We start from the raw sequence: 19,036 nt of genomic DNA, 5'->3' as shown, positions 1-19,036 counted from the left end.
ACTCTGGTTTAACCGTAGCCCAAGCTATCGAAATGGCTACCAATTATGCACGAGCCCAACCCAGAACTTTTGCTTGGGACTCTGAAAAAAACAGCAAGCCACCAGTAACCTTGAGAAGTGACAAAAAGAAACCGGAGCTACCACCTCCTGTCAGGCACAAACCGTTGAGGGTGGATAACGTACCGTTTAAAGGACCCCAGTGCTTTGACTGCGGGGAGTGGGGACACATCGCTCGGATGTGTCCAAAAAGAAAACCGACCGAAGAACCAATGGAGGTTGGCTACATACCCCGAGCTGTCATGTACTCCGCAGAAATGGGTCCCTCATTCTATGTACGTATCCGGATTAATGATACAAATATACGGGGGTTGTTAGACTCAGGGTGCCGACAATCTGTAGTACAGGAGAAATTGGTTCGACCCACACAGATTATTCCTAATGAACAAGTGCACATAAGGTGCGTCCATGGTGACGTGCGACCTTATCCTGTAGCCCAGTTGGTCATTGAACCTCAGAATAGACCCCCAGTGCAAATCAAAGTTGGGGTTATATCAACCCTGCCGGAAGACATCATTTTGGGCGTTGATAACCCCGACTTTATGTCCCTCTTCCAAGATAAATTATCAGCTCAGGACAAAACAGCCACCGCTTACCTAGTAAAGGAACCATGGGTACTGGATAGGAATTTTAGATTTGCACAGGCTAACGACTCCACACTGCTGAATGCTTGGGAAGCCGCACATGTTGCACAAACTCTCACTTCCCCGACGTATTCCAGATTCATAATCCAAAAGGATTTACTGTACAGAGAAGGAAAGGCAGGGGATGACCTTCAGTTAGTAGTGCCATCTGCCTTTCGGGAACAGATCCTTTATTACGCCCACTCACATCTCACAGCAGGTCATTCGGGGGCAGAAAAAACCACCCAGAACATCGTACGACATTTCTTTTGGCCAGGCCTTTACAAAGAGGCGGAATTATATTGCAAGAAATGTGCAATCTGTCAAAAGAAAAACTTGACACGTCCCCAAGCTGTCCCAATGCAACCTATGCCTCTCATAGGGAAACCGATTGAAAGAGTTGGGATGGATCTTATCGGACCCTTACCCCGGTCTTCCAGCGGACATACATATGCCCTGGTCATAGTGGATTATCATACTAGGTTTCCTGAGGCTTTTGCATTAAAGGCCCCCACTACCAAGAACATAGCGGACAAAATGGTTGAGTTGTTCGCGAGAGTAAGATTCCCAAAAGAGATCCTTACAGATCAAGGTACCCCTTTTGTATCAAAGTTAATGAGGGAAGTATGTAAACTGCTAGATGTACATCAAATTAAAACCTCAGCATATCATCCTCAGACGGATGGCCTCGTGGAGAGGTATAACAGATCATTGAAAACAACCTTGAAGAAGATGCTAACTGTAGAAAGCAAGGATTGGGACAAACTTCTACCCCTAGCCCTGTACGTGTTGAGGGCACAAGTACAGAGTAGTTTGGGATGTTCCTCCTTTGAGTTATTGTACGGTAGGCAACCCAGGTCCCTCCTTGAGATAACCAAAGAAGCCTGGGAACAGGAAGGCTTTGAGGAACAAAGATCTCTCCTAGAATATACCCAACAACTACAATCCAAGTTGGGAAAACTCAGGGATTTGGCATATTCCCATGCAGAACAAAGGCAACGAAAACAGAAGTTCTATTACGATAAGGGGAAAAGGTGGCTCACTCTTGACAAGGGAGATTGGGTGTTGGTTTTGCTTCCCTCTTCTACACAGAAGTTTAAAAGCGAGTGGTTAGGACCATACCCCGTAATAGACACAATAGGACAAACCACCTACAGAATCCAATTATCTCCCTCCAGAACCCAAACCTTTCACATAAACCTGCTAAAAAAAATGGATTGGACCCCCTCCTAAAGCAGCCCATTTTGGTTTACCGATTTGTGATTCACAAAGTACTATAGAGCAGTTACCAGTCAACCCAGAGTTAACGACACAAGAGAAAGAGGGTTTGTTACAGACTCTCAGGCCCTTTTCTCCCATATTCTCGGATACCCCTGGCCTAACTCATCTGACAGAACACCACATTCAGACAGAGGAAGGAAAGATAGTCAAACAACGTCCTTATAGGATTCCGGCCGCTAGGCGAGAGGATGTAAAAAGAGAAGTCAAAGAAATGCTCAAGTTGGGAGTCATCAGGCCCTCTCACAGTAACTGGTCATCTCCTATAGTGATGATACCAAAACCAGATGGATCCACTCGTTTTTGTATGGATTTTAGGGCTTTGAATGCCATATCGGCCTTTGATGCCTATCCTATACCACGAGTGGACGAGTTAGTTGAAAGGATTGGAGAAGCAAAGTTTATAACCACGCTAGACCTCACAAAAGGTTACTGGCAAGTGCCCCTGAGAGAGGAGGACAGGAAAAAGACAGCCTTTTCTACAGAGGAAGGACTCTACGAATTCAATGTACTACCCTTTGGCTTACATGGGGCGCCTGCCACCTTCCAAAGGTTAATGAACCGAGTCCTCTCTGACCTGAATCAGTATTGTTGCGTCTATCTAGACGACATTGTAATATTCAGTAAGACCTGGGAAGAACATTTGAGACATGTACAAAACGTCCTACAAGCCCTCAAAAACGCAGGTTTGCATGTTAACGCAAAAAAATCAAGAGCCGCGTTTCCCAGGGTGAAGTACTTAGGTTTTCTACTAGGAGAGGGGGTCATAGCTCCACAAGAAGAGAAAATCAAGGCTATTATGCAGACCCCTTTCCCATCCACCAAAAGAGACTTGAGGGGTTTCCTAGGCCTCATAGGATACTACAGACGCTTTATAGAGAACTTTGCTGCTAAAGCCAGTCCCTTGACAGACCTACTCAGCAAAGCTTCCAAACCCTCTCAGTTGACTCAACCATCAAAGGAGGCTAGGGAGGCGTTTGAGGCCCTAAAAAGAGCTATCACTACAAATCCAGTGTTGATATCACCTGACTACAACAAAGAGTTTTCCCTGGCTACCGATGCCTCTGAGGTAGGGATTGGTGCTGTGTTGTCCCAGGAAGGGGAGGACGGTACCGAACACCCTGTACTGTTCCTAAGCCGCAAGTTGCACCCCAGAGAAAGGAAGTACCCTACCATTGAACGGGAATGTTTGGCTATTAGGTGGGCTGTAGATAAACAGGTATTATCTGGAAGGCCGGCCATTTGTACTCTATACCGACCATGCTCCCTTGCAATGGATGCAAAGGAACATCTCCCTCAATCCCAGGGTCCTCAGGTGGTCCTTGTTTTTGCAACCCTTCTCTTTTGTCATTAAACACCGCAAGGGGAGGGACAACGCTAATGCGGACTTTTTGTCTAGAACACCCCTTCTCCCCGATCGGGAGAATCCAGGGGGGGAGGTGTGTAACGAGGTGACCGGGACATTGTCTAACAGTAAGGGCGGCGGCAGAGAAGTTTCCTGGTGGGCTCTGCTGGGTTCCTCTGCTAGAGGAGCAGCAGCACGGAAACGAAGGCTCATGCAACTCAACTTTTCAGAATGGCACAGATGTGCTTCTAGTCGGCGTTTGAGCAAAAAAGGACGAGCCGTTTGCTTGGGGAACCCCGTCGCAAGAAATACAACACGGCCCCTTTAACTGGCCGACGGAACAGGACGCCGGGACTGCCCATCGTGACGTATCCTTCATCGCATTGGATAAAGCCCCGGAACCTTGGAGGTCGGCGTGTGACGTCACCTACAGGGGAGGAAGCAGCGGAGAGGAACCCGAGGAGGAAGAACGCCGGAGAGACGAGGAGAACGCCACGCCAGGACGAGAAGCAGACGAGGCTGGGAGAGGAGAGGCCCTGTCCGAAGAAGACGTGCCAGGAGGCCAACGAGACCGCGCAGCGCCGTGCCACACTCCCGAGGGAGGAGTGTGGCTACGACAGGTACGGGATAGAATCTCGAACTGGGTGGGACGGCGGGGACATTCACCCACGGTAAAAAGCCTCTCAACCCCTTAGTATCCTGCACTACCCTTCCCCGTTAAAATACCCTCCCTCACGCCTGTCACTTAGCCTCGGTAAACGTTTGAAACACTTGAAGGTGTCCCTCACTCCCTGGTACCCCGGAAAGGAAAAGTATAGGACGTGGCAGTAATTGGTCCTTTTCTGTGTTTTATTTCCGGTATATCTGTTGCGAGAGGTCCCTCTGGAAGAAGCGCTATCCTGACCCGAGACGCTCTAGAGGAAAGAACACCCCTCCACAGTCAGCACCACGGATCCTGCCGGTTTTGCAAAAGACAGACTAACTTTTCGCAAAAAGAAACTTTATGTTAAAATAAAACCCTCGTTACCAAGACACCGTGTCCAGTCCATTCCTGACCCCCCTTTACAACCTGACATGAATGGATCAAAGAGCCGCGTGGCAGGAAACCCCAACAAGCGGCCCCCAGGTGCTAAGACCCCTGCAGACCAGAACTCCGGAGATCAAAGAGGAGCAGTCCTATAAGTGGGGATGCTCCGGGACTATCGAGAGATTCGATTCTGGAACGACGAGAGCCCTGCTGACGTGGTCGCAGCTCGCTTGGCAGAGAAGGACTTCTGCTGGAACCACCTGAGCCCTGCTGAGAGACTCGCGGCTCCCTTGCAACCTGGAAACACCTGAGCCCTGCTGAGTGACTCGCGGCTCCACTGAAGATCGTAAGACCTCCGACATCTTGCTTGAGCCCTGCTGAGTGACTCGCGGCTCCCCCGAAGATCGTAAGACCTCCGACATCTTGCTTGAGCCCTGCTGAGTGGCTCGCGGCTCCCTGACTCTCCGGGTCCGGCTGGACCCCAAAGATCGCCTCGTATCCCCCGGCTCGAGGATTGAGAGCTGTGCGCCGGATACGCACCGATAGTGACACTGATCCCGAAAGACTGTCCCGCTACCCCTACCCTAACCGAGACTCTTTGAACCTTACTCTATTTGTAACCACCTGCCTTTGCCGATCATAAAGATCCCTTGAATCACGAGATAAAGAAACGTTCTTAAGAAGCTACGGTGTATATGTAGGAAGGTGGATATCTGACTATGGTTAGCCCCAACTTTTTGCCTGGTGTTTTGCTGGTTTTTTGACTTAGTTGACCTGGGACCCTGCTATTCAGGGCCCCAGGCCTACTGCTCTCTCTGTAAAATGGATTCCATGTACCTTAGGTACATATCTAATTGGATACTGAGTCGCCTTATCAGTCCCTGTACAGTGTACCTTAGGTACCCAGGGCATAGGTGCAAACAGGGCCTACCAGGGGCTGCAGCATGTATTATGCCACCCCTGGCTGGCCATCCAAATCTGACACAACTGGCTGCACGACAGCTGGGGCAAGGTGGTGTAATCACCCTTTGCTTTAGATATAGTATTCCTATATCTAACTCTAAAATGGACACATGTATTCCTATCAGTCACTCCTATGGCAGGCCTTATCAATCCTGATGGCAGAGTGCTTGGAATTATGTGAGATGGTGCTCTGGCATGAGATGAGCCAGTTTGCAGCTTGCGGAACCAAGTCCTAACAGCTGTTCCAAGATAACGCGTACCATATACTCTTAAGTGCAGTATAATCCTCGCGGTTATTTGCTATCTTTGGTATCGCTTTATCAAAACATGTCGAGTAAGGTGTCATACGAATTGGAATACTAACCCCTCGCCAATTCTGGCGACGGGGTTAGCATTCCACCCTTCTAGAGGGACACGACATGTATGTAACTGGGAAACCCGGTTAAAGCTTAACACAGCCTCAGCTCCACAAAATGGATGCTGCCACCACAGACACAAGTCTGACCTCCTGCTGCTGGGAGTCCTTCCAGCGAGGAGAGCTTGGACAAAGGGTTTCCTGTCAGGGGCGGTGCTAGCACCATCCCAGACAGGGTTTTGTGTATCCCAGGTAGGAAGGGCTGAGAGGAAGGTGACTGCAAGTGGCACCCCGGTGCTCACTGTGCATATGCCGGCTTGAACCAGTTCCAGGGGCACACCAGCCCCTGAGCTGGGGAAAGTCCGGACAAGGGAGAGGGGTGTAACCACCCCCCTTCCTGGTCCCACCCATGTGCAGGACCTAGTCGCGTGCCAGCCCCTTTCTTTAGTATAAAAGGTAGGAGCGGGCCCCCTTCCCAAATTAGATAATTCTGAATCTTGACTACTTTCCACGAAAGAACTCTTGAACATTTCTGAAGACTCTCCCTTGTGGCTAAGGAGTAGCCACCCTGCACCAGCGGGCACCATCTAAGCGCATGCGGTTTGCTTCAAGTCCATCCTCCGGATCAAGACTGCCCAGCTCGACGAGACCCGGATTCCCTGGCACCTCTGACCTCTACCTACATCATCAGCCCAGCTGAGATTCGTGGGTGTGACGAGACCTGAAGGGACCGGCCATCTTCAAAACTGCACGACGCTTATCCAGCACAACCACCGAGGGATCCTCGAGTGAGTGCTTTGGGGTTTGAGAAGCCCTAACCCTGAGCAGCTCCAGCACCGAAGTCCAGCCCCCCAGCATCCACGAGATCTGCGTGGGGCCCTTCTGCTCTTTGCTGCTCACCGCGTTGTCCGGCCACTTGCCTGCTGGCTTGTAGCCCTCCTGACGACAAACCACGACACTTCCATTGCTGGTCTGGTTGTTCCAGACTGGCCCTTGCTCCCCTCCAAAAGAGGAGCACCCCGGACCCTCCTGGTCCACTCCAGACGCCATTTTGAGTCCACCGCGTGGGCTTGACTTTGCCAAGGTTTGTTGCCCCAATCCTGGGTCCAGCATCGCCGACAGCAGATACCTTCGTGGGACAGCTCGCACCTCCATCCTGGTCGCCGACAACGCATCATGGTCCGAGAGACTGCAGAGCCCAGCGTCGCCCACTCACCTGGTCGAGGTGACTTCATCCGGTGCCATCCTGGTGCCCACCTAATCACTGGCTAGTGATTAAGAACTGAGTCCCCTCTGCTTTCAGGTCGTCTCCATCACCGATCCAGGCTTGGATCACATCGAACTTCATCACTGGTCGCCTGCCAGCAACTTCTTCTTTCAGGCTCAATAGACTGTAACGAGGATTCCCGACGTCTTTGGAACCCTATGCAGCCGCAGCGCCTGGGCTAGGTAACCTGAGCATTTCGGTGCTCCAACATAGGTTCACTATCTAAGTGTCCAGATCCTTTTTCGTTTTCAGCCTAACTAGTCGGATTTGTCCGATAACTGTAACTTTACGAGATACTAGTATCCATAGACTTTGTCCCGCATCCCGCGTGAGAGTGCACACTCTGCACCCGATCTCCCTAGGCCTCCTGCTCCTAACCTGAAGGTTCAGTAGTGTAGTCCTAGCGATCCTAAAGCCTCTGGATCTTGTTACTTACCTGCTAGTATTTCGCATTCCACTTTTGTAGTATATGGTTTTTCGTGCCCCTCGGGCATTTGTGTAAATTGTGCAACTTAAAGTATTTTCTTAAGAGTTTTGTTGTGTGCTTAGCTCCCTGACTCAAAGAGATCAGGGTAGACTTGTTATAAATAAATATCCTTTTTTTATTTTCATAACAACTTGTGTGGTGTCCTTTCACTTGGTGTTCAAGGGGTATATGTGATGGTATAACAGCTAGCTTAACACGCCCTCTAGAGTTTAGCCTAAAGACTGCTCTTGTCCATGCTACTAGGATAGCTGGTCTATAAGGTTGACTTACAACCAATCATCAATAAGGGTCGTTTGGAATGATACATAGTGATCACTAGAATAGTGAGCACTGCATATCAGGCCAACTTCTCACAGTATTGTCTCCTTGTCGTGTGGTGCGTGTGCAGTGTGTACGATCCTAAGTTCGAGACTCTCCCCCTGAGAAGTCTCCCGCCAGCGCTCGTCTTGGTAACTAGGGAGGTGGGTCCCAGGGTGGTCAGGTACACCTCCTGCCCTCCCCTGAGGTCTCCTTCTAACACTGGATTTATATATAAATCCCCATTTAAGACACTTCTGATGTCAACCTTCGTAATTTCAGCAAGAAAAGTTATTTAACTTTGGATTTTACACTAAAACCCACTATTCTCAAACGTGTGCACAAGACTTGGTTCCAGGAAATGGGGTGAATGGTTGGAAAAGATCTCTTTCTATGCAAACGATATTTGGCTTTACGTGACAAGGCCCTGCTTCTATATCCCGAGGATTCTTCACTTTTTTTATCTTTTCGGAAGTTACTCGGCTACCAAATTAATTAGGATAAGGCCCTGATTTTCCCTCTTTCGGGTATGGGGGGGGGAACTTGACCTTTCTACCTCGCTACCCTGCTCCGGTGGAAAAGCGGGGATTACACTACCTCAGAGTCCACGTGACCAAGATGAGAGGGAATTCCTACAACACAACTTACTTTCTCAATTAGAACGTTCCCAAGCAGATGTGACCCACTGGCAAGCATTGCCGGTTTCCCTAATGGGTAGAGAGGTGCTCTTTAAAATGATGACCCTCCCCCACATGTTATACATACTGCAAAACATCCTTAATAGGGTTCCTGATGTCTTCTTCACCGAGGTTAATAGTGCTTTGAGGATGCTACTCTGGGACGGGGGTAGCCCGCGCCTATCCCTTGCGAAACTCCAGCGTGTGGTCTTTGATGAAAGCCTGGCAATCTCGGACCTCCGAACATACTAATGGGCTGCCCAGTTGGTGGTGGTAAATGAGTGGGTGTTTGGAGAAAGGGATGAACCGGCATATAGAGTAGATCACAGGGCAAGGGTGACCGGGGGTACCCGGCCCTTGTATATGGAAAGGGAAAGAGTGACACACTTCCGTTTCACACCGGGGCAATGGTGCAGGTCTGGCGAGCGACCAACCACCCGCTGGGATTGGGTACGAAACTGAAAGCCAAAACCCCGCTGTGGGACAGCGAAGGCTTAGGGGAGGTGAAATAACTGCGAAATCAAATAAAATGGGATCTAATAGGGGTGGACAAGCTGGGAGACATCTGGAGATGGGGTTCGATGCTTCCCTTCACTGAGCTCCAGACAGAATATGTTCTGGAGCAGAGGGAGATGTTCAGATGCTTGCAGCTGAGACATGTACTGAGGTGCCACCTGCCCGAGGGGGAGCAGCTGCTAGATTACTCGCCTATGGAGGATCTGCTGCTTCTTGATCCCATGCAGACTAAGGCAGTAACACTAATATACAAGAAAATAAGGAGTAATTCACCCGATGTTCTATGCCTACTACGAGAGGCATGGGGGAGAGACATGAGACCCATGGAGGATGAGGATTAGGGGGTGGCCCTCCAGCGCTCCAGGGAGATAGCCACTAGATCCCAATTCCACCTGGTGCAGCTCTGCATAAGCGAAAAAACAAAAGAGAGCGAGGAAGGCAAACGGTGTACGTCCCTGTCCGCTGACTAGTAGTAACAAGAACAACATGGACGGATCCACTAGTGAATCCTTCAACAAGGATGACTTCCTTAGAAGTATTGGAGTGCCAGGAACCACATAGGTTGTAATGACACAGTTACATCCCCGAACGCAGCCAGGCCCCAGGCTACTGCCAGGAAGCCATCTTTAAAAGCAGAATACGGGCCTCTGGTATCTGCGAGATCCAAAGAAGACCGGAATAGGCGAGACAGGCGGGCAGTCAGCCTTGACGAAGTAAGTTCCCTCTGCAGATTAAAGCCCAACTCTGGCGCCACTCAGTTGCCTTTTTACACGATACCAAGTGCCCTTACTAACTTAAGATGCTACTATTGTCTTTTCTACAGTGTTTGACTACAGGAGTCCACCCCTTCCAGGATCTAATACAGCTACCGTAAACACGTAGGTAGTGTAATTATGCCTTTTTCAATTCTTGTGACATTATGTTTTTAATTTCGCGGGTTGGCAGGTACACATACGCTTACAATAAGATAATCCCTGCCTCAATTCCGCACCTTGGTCGATATTTTTTAGATTAATAACAGTATCTCACCATGGAATGGCCATTCATTATCCATACTTTAAGCACAAACGAATTATGCTGCGATCACATAGACATGTGATCTGACAAGCTAAAGAAGCACAACAAATGCAAGATATGCATGCCTGCACCGAACCACCATGCATGATTTTGCATACGCTATGTTCATGTTGCATGTCTTTTGTATGACTGACTGTATATGTGAAAAGAATCCTTATAAACGACTCACGGGTGCACACGAATAGACAAGTGCACGACGAACAAAGGATATCTAAACAATAATGTAGCAATCTCAATTATGTTTCTTTATATGTTGTGTATGTCCTTTTTGCTGTGCGTTTTCTTACAGGTTTTAACCACACCTTAGTGCGTGTGCTGAAATAAATATACGTGGCTTATTTTTGCCAGAGCACATTTTCAAACTGTATGGTCCTGAAAAAGTCTCACTATTGTTGACGAGGCTGAAACATGTCAACCAGTATGTGAGGGATAACGAAGACCAATTGTCTCTTTTCACTTTATCCCCCTTTTTTCTTATAACTATGTTCTTGGCCGTTGGGAATAAAAATGTTGTCAGCAAGAAGTCCCAGAGGCATTTTTAACTTCACCACCTTTTGAGGACACATCACACGAAAAAGAAAAAAAACTGCTCCGCTGTACGTTAGGCGTTGAAGCACAGCTGGGTTGCATTCGGCAGCCCAGCAGGGAATCTGATGATGAAGCATGACACCAAATAGGTTTTTAAGAAGAACCCTCACCCACCAACCTATGTGGTTCCTGGCACTCCAATACTTCTAACAGAGTCATCGGTCGGTTCATGTTGGTCATGATTACAGCTCTGCATATTACACAGATCTTACTTCTCCCACTCCAGACTACACAGGATGGGGAGATGCGATTTGGCTCAATGAACCCAGGGGTGTGGCGCTCCAGGTACCATTGATCACCCGCTTTTTAGGGAAGTCTCGACATTGATGGCTACGGTTATAGGACTTACAGTCCCAATGGAGGCCAAAAGGCTCCTCCTGGGTATCACTTAGGAAGGGAAATTGCCCAAGTACCATACACTCTGGCTGGTCTTAGACGCTGGGGTAGCAAAGCGAAATTTGGCCGGATTGTGGGAGCTAGCAGACGCCCAACAGTCCAGGAATGGGAAAATAACCTTGACTGGTGCCAGACGATGGAATGCAGGGTCTATCAAGGTTAGGGATACCCTTAAATTTTATAAGATTTGGGGCATGGATACAATGCAAAGGATCTGGGGAGGGGCTGGGTGGATATGAAGGGAGGGTGCAAAGCAGCCCGTTGTTGAATGCATCAGTTGGTACAGACGGCGAGATACGCACTGTACATGTACATGTACATGGGCGAGGGTGATCAATGTTGAGGCGAAATGTGCACAGGCTCCCGGCGAGGGGCTATGGTGTTAGTTAATCCTTCGAACTGTACTGTAGTGAATCTGAACAACTGCTTAATAAACAAGCATTTGCAATGCAATAGGTCTTGCATTAGGAAAGTTTGAGCTATTGGTATTGTAAATGACAATTTTTTTATTTATGTGTTGGTTTTGAAAATAGCTAAATTAATAGCTTTGTCATTTACAATGCCAATAGTTTTAACTTTTGCAAACGTGACACCTATACATTTATAATGCAATATGTGTTGTAGTTACATGACTTAGATGTATTAATATTACAAATAACAATGGCTTTTATTTTTTTTAATAATTAATACTTAAATAAAAGTTATTTCAATTTATAATGGCAATAGCTTAAACTTTTGTAAATAACTTTTGGGAAGATTATGTTAAGTGTATTTTATTGTGATGAAAATCCAAGAACAGAAGTGAAATATTAACATCTTTTTGTGACATTTGTAATAAAGCTTGAAACATTGAGAGAACATATTAGAACCAGTTGTTGTTGAATGGTTGCACAGTGATGTTGTGGCGTTCAGTGGTGCCGAGTGACGCTACGGCCTTCAGTGGTGCTGAGTGATGCTGTGGCCTTCAGTGGTGCTGAGTGATGCTGTGGCCTTCAGTGGTGCTGAGTGATGCTGTGGCCTTCAGTGGTGCTGAGTGATGCTGTGGCCTTCAGTGGTGCTGAGTGATGCTGTGGCCTTCAGTGGTGCTGAGTGATGCTGTGGCCTTCAGTTGTGCTGAGTGATGCTGTGGCCTTCAGTGGTGCTGAGTGATGCTGTGGCGTTGAGGGATGCTGTGGCGTGGAGGGATGCTGTGGCGTTGAGGGATGCTGTGGCGTTGAGGGATGCTGTGGCGTTGAGTGGTGATGTGGCGTTGAGTGGTGCTGAGTGATGCTGTGGTGTTGAGTGATGCTGTGGCGTTGAGGGATGTTGGCGTTGGCTATTGGCGTAGCATTATTATTTGCAACGCCAATAGCTGAAACTTTCAGTAATGCAAGACTTAGTGCGTCGTAAATGCTTGTTTAATTTAAGTCAATGAATCATATTTAATGAACTATGCCAGTAGGGTATTATAACATTCTTTCACTTTGGCAGATGCTCTAAATAAACATTTAATTACCTACAAACCCCGTTCTCGTAAGTATATGAACAGAATTATCTGGTTAATGCATTAAGGAGGATCTTTAGCGAGACCGGCATGTCGCGTACACACTGTGCAAAATGGCATTTGTAGCCCGCCCTGCATTCCTCACAGGTCAAGCAAACTGTCTAGCTTAATGCTTTGGTACACAGCTGCATATTCAGTGTCTGCTGTTCAACTCCTGTCCACGGCTGCCACGGACTGGTTGATAAGGAGGAGGAGTAGGGGAAGAAACAGACATGAGGATGGTGTCGTGAAATGAAGCAGCAATGGGGTGTGTGGGGGAGCGAGAGAAAGCGGGGGTTTTAAAAGCAGTGAGAGGAATGCTGCTAATAAGCTACCAGACAACATTGGCAGATCGACATGAAGGAGCAAAGTGGGTTGAGGCGGGGAGCAAGGGAAACGCAACACACAAAGTGCTTGGTGTAAATAATAATATAAAACAAGCAATAGAAAAAATAAACCATCAGGAGAGAGACTGTGGGGTAACCTCCACAGCTGCAACCTCTGACCTGGATAACCAGGTTCGAGTCTCTGCGTCAGTAAAATTGTGCCAATAAAATATAGAATGTAAATACATGATGCTTGTTGTCATCACTAAAACAATGGCAGGAATGCCGATAAACTAAAAAAAAACATATCAGCCAGGAGCATCTGGGAGCTGCGCCGTCGGGACGACCAGGAGGAACCCTGAACACAAGGGGGAATGGCGAGGAGTGACGACAGGGGACGCATGAAAAACAAAATATAACATTTTGCGAAGTCCTTAAAAGTTTAAATAAAAATAACCACCCGCAAAGTGTAGAACGTGCATCATTGGTGAAGTAGAAGCGCTGGTTAATGATTCGGCCGGGAACCTTTCAGTCTATGCAAGAGAAGATAACAAGCACACACGAGCAGAGGCTGGCAAATGGTGACCTTAGCGCTAGCAGCCGCATGCTGGCAAATGGTGACCTTTCAGCGCATTGCTTTGAAGTCTCATGGCGGGGGAGCAGCTTGGGAGGCATTCCATTAAAGTCTGGTGCTGCGAGGCAGATGGGTTTGACGTGGACGCGCATCTCACACGAGTGCATCACATGAACTGCACGTAATCCGTGCTTGGTCAAGAGTTTGTTTCGCCTACTATACACCCGGCTATTAATCCCTGTGGGATATAATAGCCAAGACCTAAAAAATAGTTATTTTTTTAAAGTATGTACATAGAACCGGGTATCTATCACAGCCAACGGTGGCATGACCAACATTCAGAACCAGGCACTTTTAAGGGTTTCTTACTAAAACCAATCCATCTTACAATTGTCCTGGATCCCCTCTTGAAAAATAAAATAACAACATTAAAATTTACAAGAAAAGAAAGTTCATGGTAACGAATTTAAGTTGTTAGTCTGTGAACACATTCATTTGTTTCTTTCCATTTCAGTATTAGCAACTTTAGAGGGAAAAAAAAAACATTTCTAGCTAGTATTGGGCTATAAATTAAATAAAGTAAAATTGTGCAATGAACACATTTTTGCCATAAAAAAGTTATTTAGTCATGTGGTCTTTGTTGGAATTTAAAACACTTTAAACACGTAGGCATCCTTTTCACCAAACACATAGACTAATCACGGAATGTGAACCTATAATCAATAATTGATAAGATAGGAAATTGTAAAAGTGGAACATGCTGTAATTAATGGCGGGAAAGCAAGGCACATTTGAAATGATGGTCACATTAATAGTTTTTTACTCCGTCCAATCTTCCTCTCTGTGCCACAGTTAAATTATATACGGAAAATCAGTAATACACTTACAACATTTCTATGCTCAGGTAAAAGCCCAGAGTTTGCCATCACAAAGTTACAAGGCCAAAACGAAACAGAGGAATCAAGTTTCAAGTGCCCAATTGTACTACAATGTCTTCTGAGTTGATCAAGCCTCACTTTGGTCTACTAATTATGAGCGTGCCATATCCCCATAGTGTCAAACTCACTTGATAGACCATTCCCTTCTGTTTTATATTTACACACAGAGCCAATTACAATATACACATTGTCTAAATAATGTCACATACAAAAACATGCAATGAATACAGAAAGTTGAATCAACTCTCACAAGAGGACTAGCTTGACAATCTATTATGGTTCAATAGTGAAATTAAAATCGGGGGCACGGCTAGAGAAGCCATCGTGGCAAAAGATCTGTCAAAGAGCTCTGCACAATACCCCTTAAAGTATATAGCACTGTTTATTTATGCCAGCCCAAGAGGGTGACGTTCTTTCAGAGAACGCAAATGTAATGAATCATGGCTTGAGTGCGGTTAAGAGTTGCTCCGAGGAAGCCACTGTGGTGTCCACCAAGTTCAGTTAATCGCATTCCACGAGCGTCGCTCTCCGTTATTTCAATAACGTTAACTATGAAGAAACATCGTGTTCTCTGAAAGAGCTATCGGTACAGACTTGGCGTCGTCCACTGCAGTAACAACCTGTCTAATATTTTAAAGGGACTCCTGTGCAATAACACCCCTCTCAGATGAATTCGAGACCGATTGAAATAGAAAGATCATCTACCTATACTACTCACTGCTTCCAGGTCCAACTTCAAATGGGGAAGGAAGGAAATAGCTACTTTAAAAAGAAAAAAGCTCACTCCCACCCACTAAAAGATGTAGAGAGGCTGCAGACTTTAACAAGTATAAACATAGACGATGGACTTCACGGAGAGACATCACGAAGAATAGAATAACCGATGAATCTCAAAGGGACAGTGATATGGATATGATTCTCAAAACGAAGATTATTTGTTTATCGACATTATATAATATATACTGATTGATTGTGTTTAATGTACAGTACAATGAAAATACTAAAATACACCGCATTGCCTATGTACTTGTACAGAATCGAGCGTATTTTATAGCACTACAAACAATAGCGAAGGTAGCAGTGGAAATGAAACCTTCACTAAGCTAAGCAACAACATATCCCGTGCCTTATTTGGAGTCTATTCAGGGAATTAGCTAAAGTAAACCGAGTGTTCCCATTTTCTCCCATTCAGACAGCTCAGCAACCTAATGTATTTAGGTTTGTGAGAATGCTAATGTGATGCAGGTAAAAATGTCATGTAGCACCACGAACCTAGGCTAAAACGAAAAACAAAACGTGAAGGCAAGCAACTTCGAGACATACAGTAGCAAGCATAACCAGAAGAAGTAAACGCGATGACGCCAGGGCGCACGGAATTGCTGACACGCGGTGACGACAAGCCGTAGAGCTCGGAAGCCGGAAGTACCGGCTGGGTTGGGTCTGTTGTTGGGTTCCTTTCTCCGGGTCGTTATGCAGGGCTCGGGCACCACTGTGCGGCGCCCTCCACGGGCTCCCAAGCAGGCTGAGCGGAGCCTGGCCTCGGCGCTGCCTGGTGCTCTTTCCGTCACCGCCCTCTGTACCGCTCTCGCTGAACCAGCCTGGCTACGCCTGCACGGAGGGGGATGCGGACGACCCGAACTAGGGCTCAGCGATGTGCTGGGGCCACTGGACGAAGGACTTTTGCGTGGTAAGCCTGTGAAGCGGGGACTTGGGCTTCTTGGGCACAAAGCGCTATGAACAGAATGTTTCGAAGAAGCGGGCACAAAGGACGCTCTCTATTTCGAGCACGGCCATCTGGCTATCCAATGTGACCCACCAGCGGTCTGCTCTAGAGCATGCGGATTTGATCGTTTTTGAGTGGCCGTTCGCGCTGCCCACGGTGACAAGCAAGAGTGTCAGGGGATCGTATTATAGTGCGTCCAAATCTCGCCCTCTCTTACTTTATAAGCTGAAAAAGCGGCGATTGTCGGTAGAGGGGAAGGGGGGGGGGGGGGGGGGTAGATGCCGCACAGGGAGGGGGGTGATTAGGGGGTGGCTGATGTCTTGTAAAATTAAGTCCACGGAGTAAATTCATCCTTGGAGAAAAGAATACGTTCAGGTGCGATCAAACATCCCTGTTTTTTTCTTCCTTGAATCATTTTGAAAGATGCACACATCGACAGATTAGTGTATAAGCACAGGGACCGCATGATTTGTCCAAGATCAAATTGTTAAAGTAGGTGCCCCGAGTAATAACAGGTGATTTTTTTTTTAACACACACTAGCTCCTTTTTAGATTGATTTTTAAATTCTACCAGTATGCTGAGAAGGGAAGGGGTCACAGGACTACGTGCAAAATAGTGATTGGCTAAGAGCGTGTCATTTGACTATAAGGGGATGTTGCGATTTTAAACACAATATAAAACTAAACTATTGCCAATACTGTTACCTTAAATCCTTCTCTTTTCCCCACAGCACATTAGAGTTAAACACAATGTAGGTGCAAAGACTTCTAGTTCAGTCTAAATTAATCTGTTTATTTTTTATTTTTAAACCCGTAGACCATTGTTTGTTGAGCCATAAGATCTTCAAATCAAAAATATTGCTCCAAATTTATAAGATTAGACAAACTTATTGTATATGGTTGTTGTACAATATTTTAATTAGTATTGAACTGTAAATAACTGGTTGTGGCTGTGAGTGTGAAGTGGTTGAATGTCGGATAGGTTGAGTGACTGTGAGTATGTAATTATTATGAATATGTAGAGTTGAATGTTTTACTAAAAGTAAGAATTTTTAGGTCTCGCCTGTCGATGCGCATGCGCATCGAGCAAGCGAGACTATTGCGAGTTATCCACTCTTTATCCACACTGCAAGGAATCGTGGCGATTCCTTGCAGTGCCCGTGACTTTTAAGGTCAATGCGCATTGAGCTTATGCGCATGCGCATTGACCTTAAAAGCGCGTGCACGTCCGTCTCCTAACAACACACACACACCCTCTCCCCCGCTCCGCCCCCTCCCGCCGTGTCGCATTTCTCTTTCTCCTCCCCCTCCCCTCTCTTCCTTCCGTCTAACGCCGTGTCGCACCTCTCCGCCCCCTCCCCGCTCCGCCCCCTCCCCTTCCCTCCGTGTCGCATTTCTCCTCTCCCCTCTCCGCCCCCTCCCCTGCCCGCCGTGTTATTTGTTTATTTTACCCGCCGTGTCTCTGCTGCTTCCCCCTGTCCTGTCTCTCCTCCTCTCTCTCTCTATACCCTCCCCCTCCTCCCCACCACTCCCATCAAGTCCCTCTGGCCCTTCCCTCCTCCCCGGACCCCTCCTCCCCTGCCCCCTCCACCCTTTCTTGTTCGGATTTGAGGTTGAACTGCGTTTGCTCACGCATTTTTTGCTGTTTGCTTTTTGCTTTACTATGAGGTAAAGCACAGGGCTGAGTTGGTTTCTAAAGTCTCCTGCCACATTGCCGCCTCCTCCCCTCCCTGCAAGTGCATTTGTACTGGTAGATTCTAGCGCCTGGTTTATCTCGGAACTCTAACTAAAGCGCTTGGCTGCTTAGTACATTTCCTGGAATCGAGACGCAGTTTTGCAAGGTACTGCGATTTATTACTGTCCCCTTTTATCATTAGTTTTCCCAGTTAACGCTTTCCTGGTTGTGGAAGCACAATTTTAGTGTGGACACTTGGGGCTCCAAACTGCAGCTTTTGAACAATGCACAGGACAGTGGTGCCAAAAACCGACCGATGCAGAGTGAGGTGCCAGTGGTGGTGCTGGTGGAGAAACCTGTCACCGGGCCTCCATGGGGCTCTTACGAAGAGCACTTTTTCCTGCCACCTGGAGTAAGAGAAAATAATTTAAGATGCATGTTAACCCTACCTGTAAACCCACAGATTGTTCACCAGCGAACATAAGCAGAATTTTGGTTTGTGGCGTGTGTGAAAAACATTGATTTTTCGGACATTTTTGTCTGTAGCCAATGGGACTCTGAGAAATTAAAAAAAGTTTGCTAATCGTAGACAAAATCCTAATTTCTGAATTTTCCTAGTAGGAGAAACATTTTTGGACCTACTCAGATTGTCGTGGTACACACTCACACGAGGTCAAGTTCTGATAATTTTAACGTTGTAATTTGCACATCTCCGCCTAAAGCGCCTTTTACTATTTCCACAGTAATTTCTTTATGTTCCATCAGTTCTGCTTTGTCCAGCTCTTTTGAAGAGGTCGGGTGTTTCTCTTCTTTCTTGATCTGCCTCCTTGTTTGTAAATATCTCTTCACGCATGTAAGCTCGGGTGAAATGCTGTTACCGGCTGTTGTGCAAGTTAGTCTGCTCTTTTAATTTGTGTGGCTTTTGAAGTCTACCCACATAATACAAAGTTACATTTTGCTGTAATCAGGAGGTTCTCTGGGAAATGTTGGCATTTTGGCAGTTTTATTTATCCTGGTATTTGCTACAGAATCGCGAAATTCCAGGAATATTTGAATACTGCTTCTTTCGGGTGTGTTTTTGTGTAGCCAAGCAGCTGTTCATCACCCCACCCAGAGGAGACTTCGAACAGATCTTCTGTCCCAAAGTAAAGTGTTGATTGTCAGGGCAGGACTGGGGAACCAAAACCTCACTCACCCTCAACCCCTCACCCTCAACCCCTCACTCACCCTCAACCCCTCACCCTCACTCACCCTCACCCTCAACCCCTCACCCTCAACCCCTCACCCTCAACCCCTCACCCTCAACCCCTCACCCTCAACCCCTC

At 47.1% G+C, this 19,036-nt stretch overlaps 2 protein-coding genes across 3 annotated transcripts in view; one reads left to right on the top strand and one right to left on the bottom strand.

Annotated features, from left to right (window-relative positions):
- CIAO1 (cytosolic iron-sulfur assembly component 1) overlaps positions 1–15,139 on the bottom strand; it is a 153,396-nt gene extending 138,257 nt beyond the window's left edge. Inside the window, exon 1 of one of the 2 annotated variants that reach the window (XM_086943333.1) lies at positions 15,019–15,139. The gene's annotated coding sequence lies outside the window, so the exon portion shown is untranslated. The remainder of the gene's footprint in view (positions 1–15,018) is intronic. The other variant, XM_086943334.1, reaches the window with a different exon arrangement.
- Positions 15,140–15,688: 549 nt separating this feature from the next.
- The window catches only part of TMEM127 (transmembrane protein 127), a 37,888-nt gene continuing 34,540 nt past the window's right edge, over positions 15,689–19,036 (top strand). The window contains exon 1 of the mRNA XM_086943335.1: positions 15,689–16,000. Coding sequence (XP_086799461.1) covers positions 15,784–16,000 — 217 coding nt within the window. The 5' untranslated portion in view covers positions 15,689–15,783. The remainder of the gene's footprint in view (positions 16,001–19,036) is intronic.

Source organism: Lissotriton vulgaris, chromosome 11, assembly GCF_964263255.1.
Source record: "Lissotriton vulgaris chromosome 11, aLisVul1.2, whole genome shotgun sequence".
Taxonomy (NCBI): domain Eukaryota; kingdom Metazoa; phylum Chordata; class Amphibia; order Caudata; family Salamandridae; genus Lissotriton; species Lissotriton vulgaris.
Note: the sequence above shows the minus strand (reverse complement) of the source record. Positions and strands in the feature narration are given on the sequence as shown.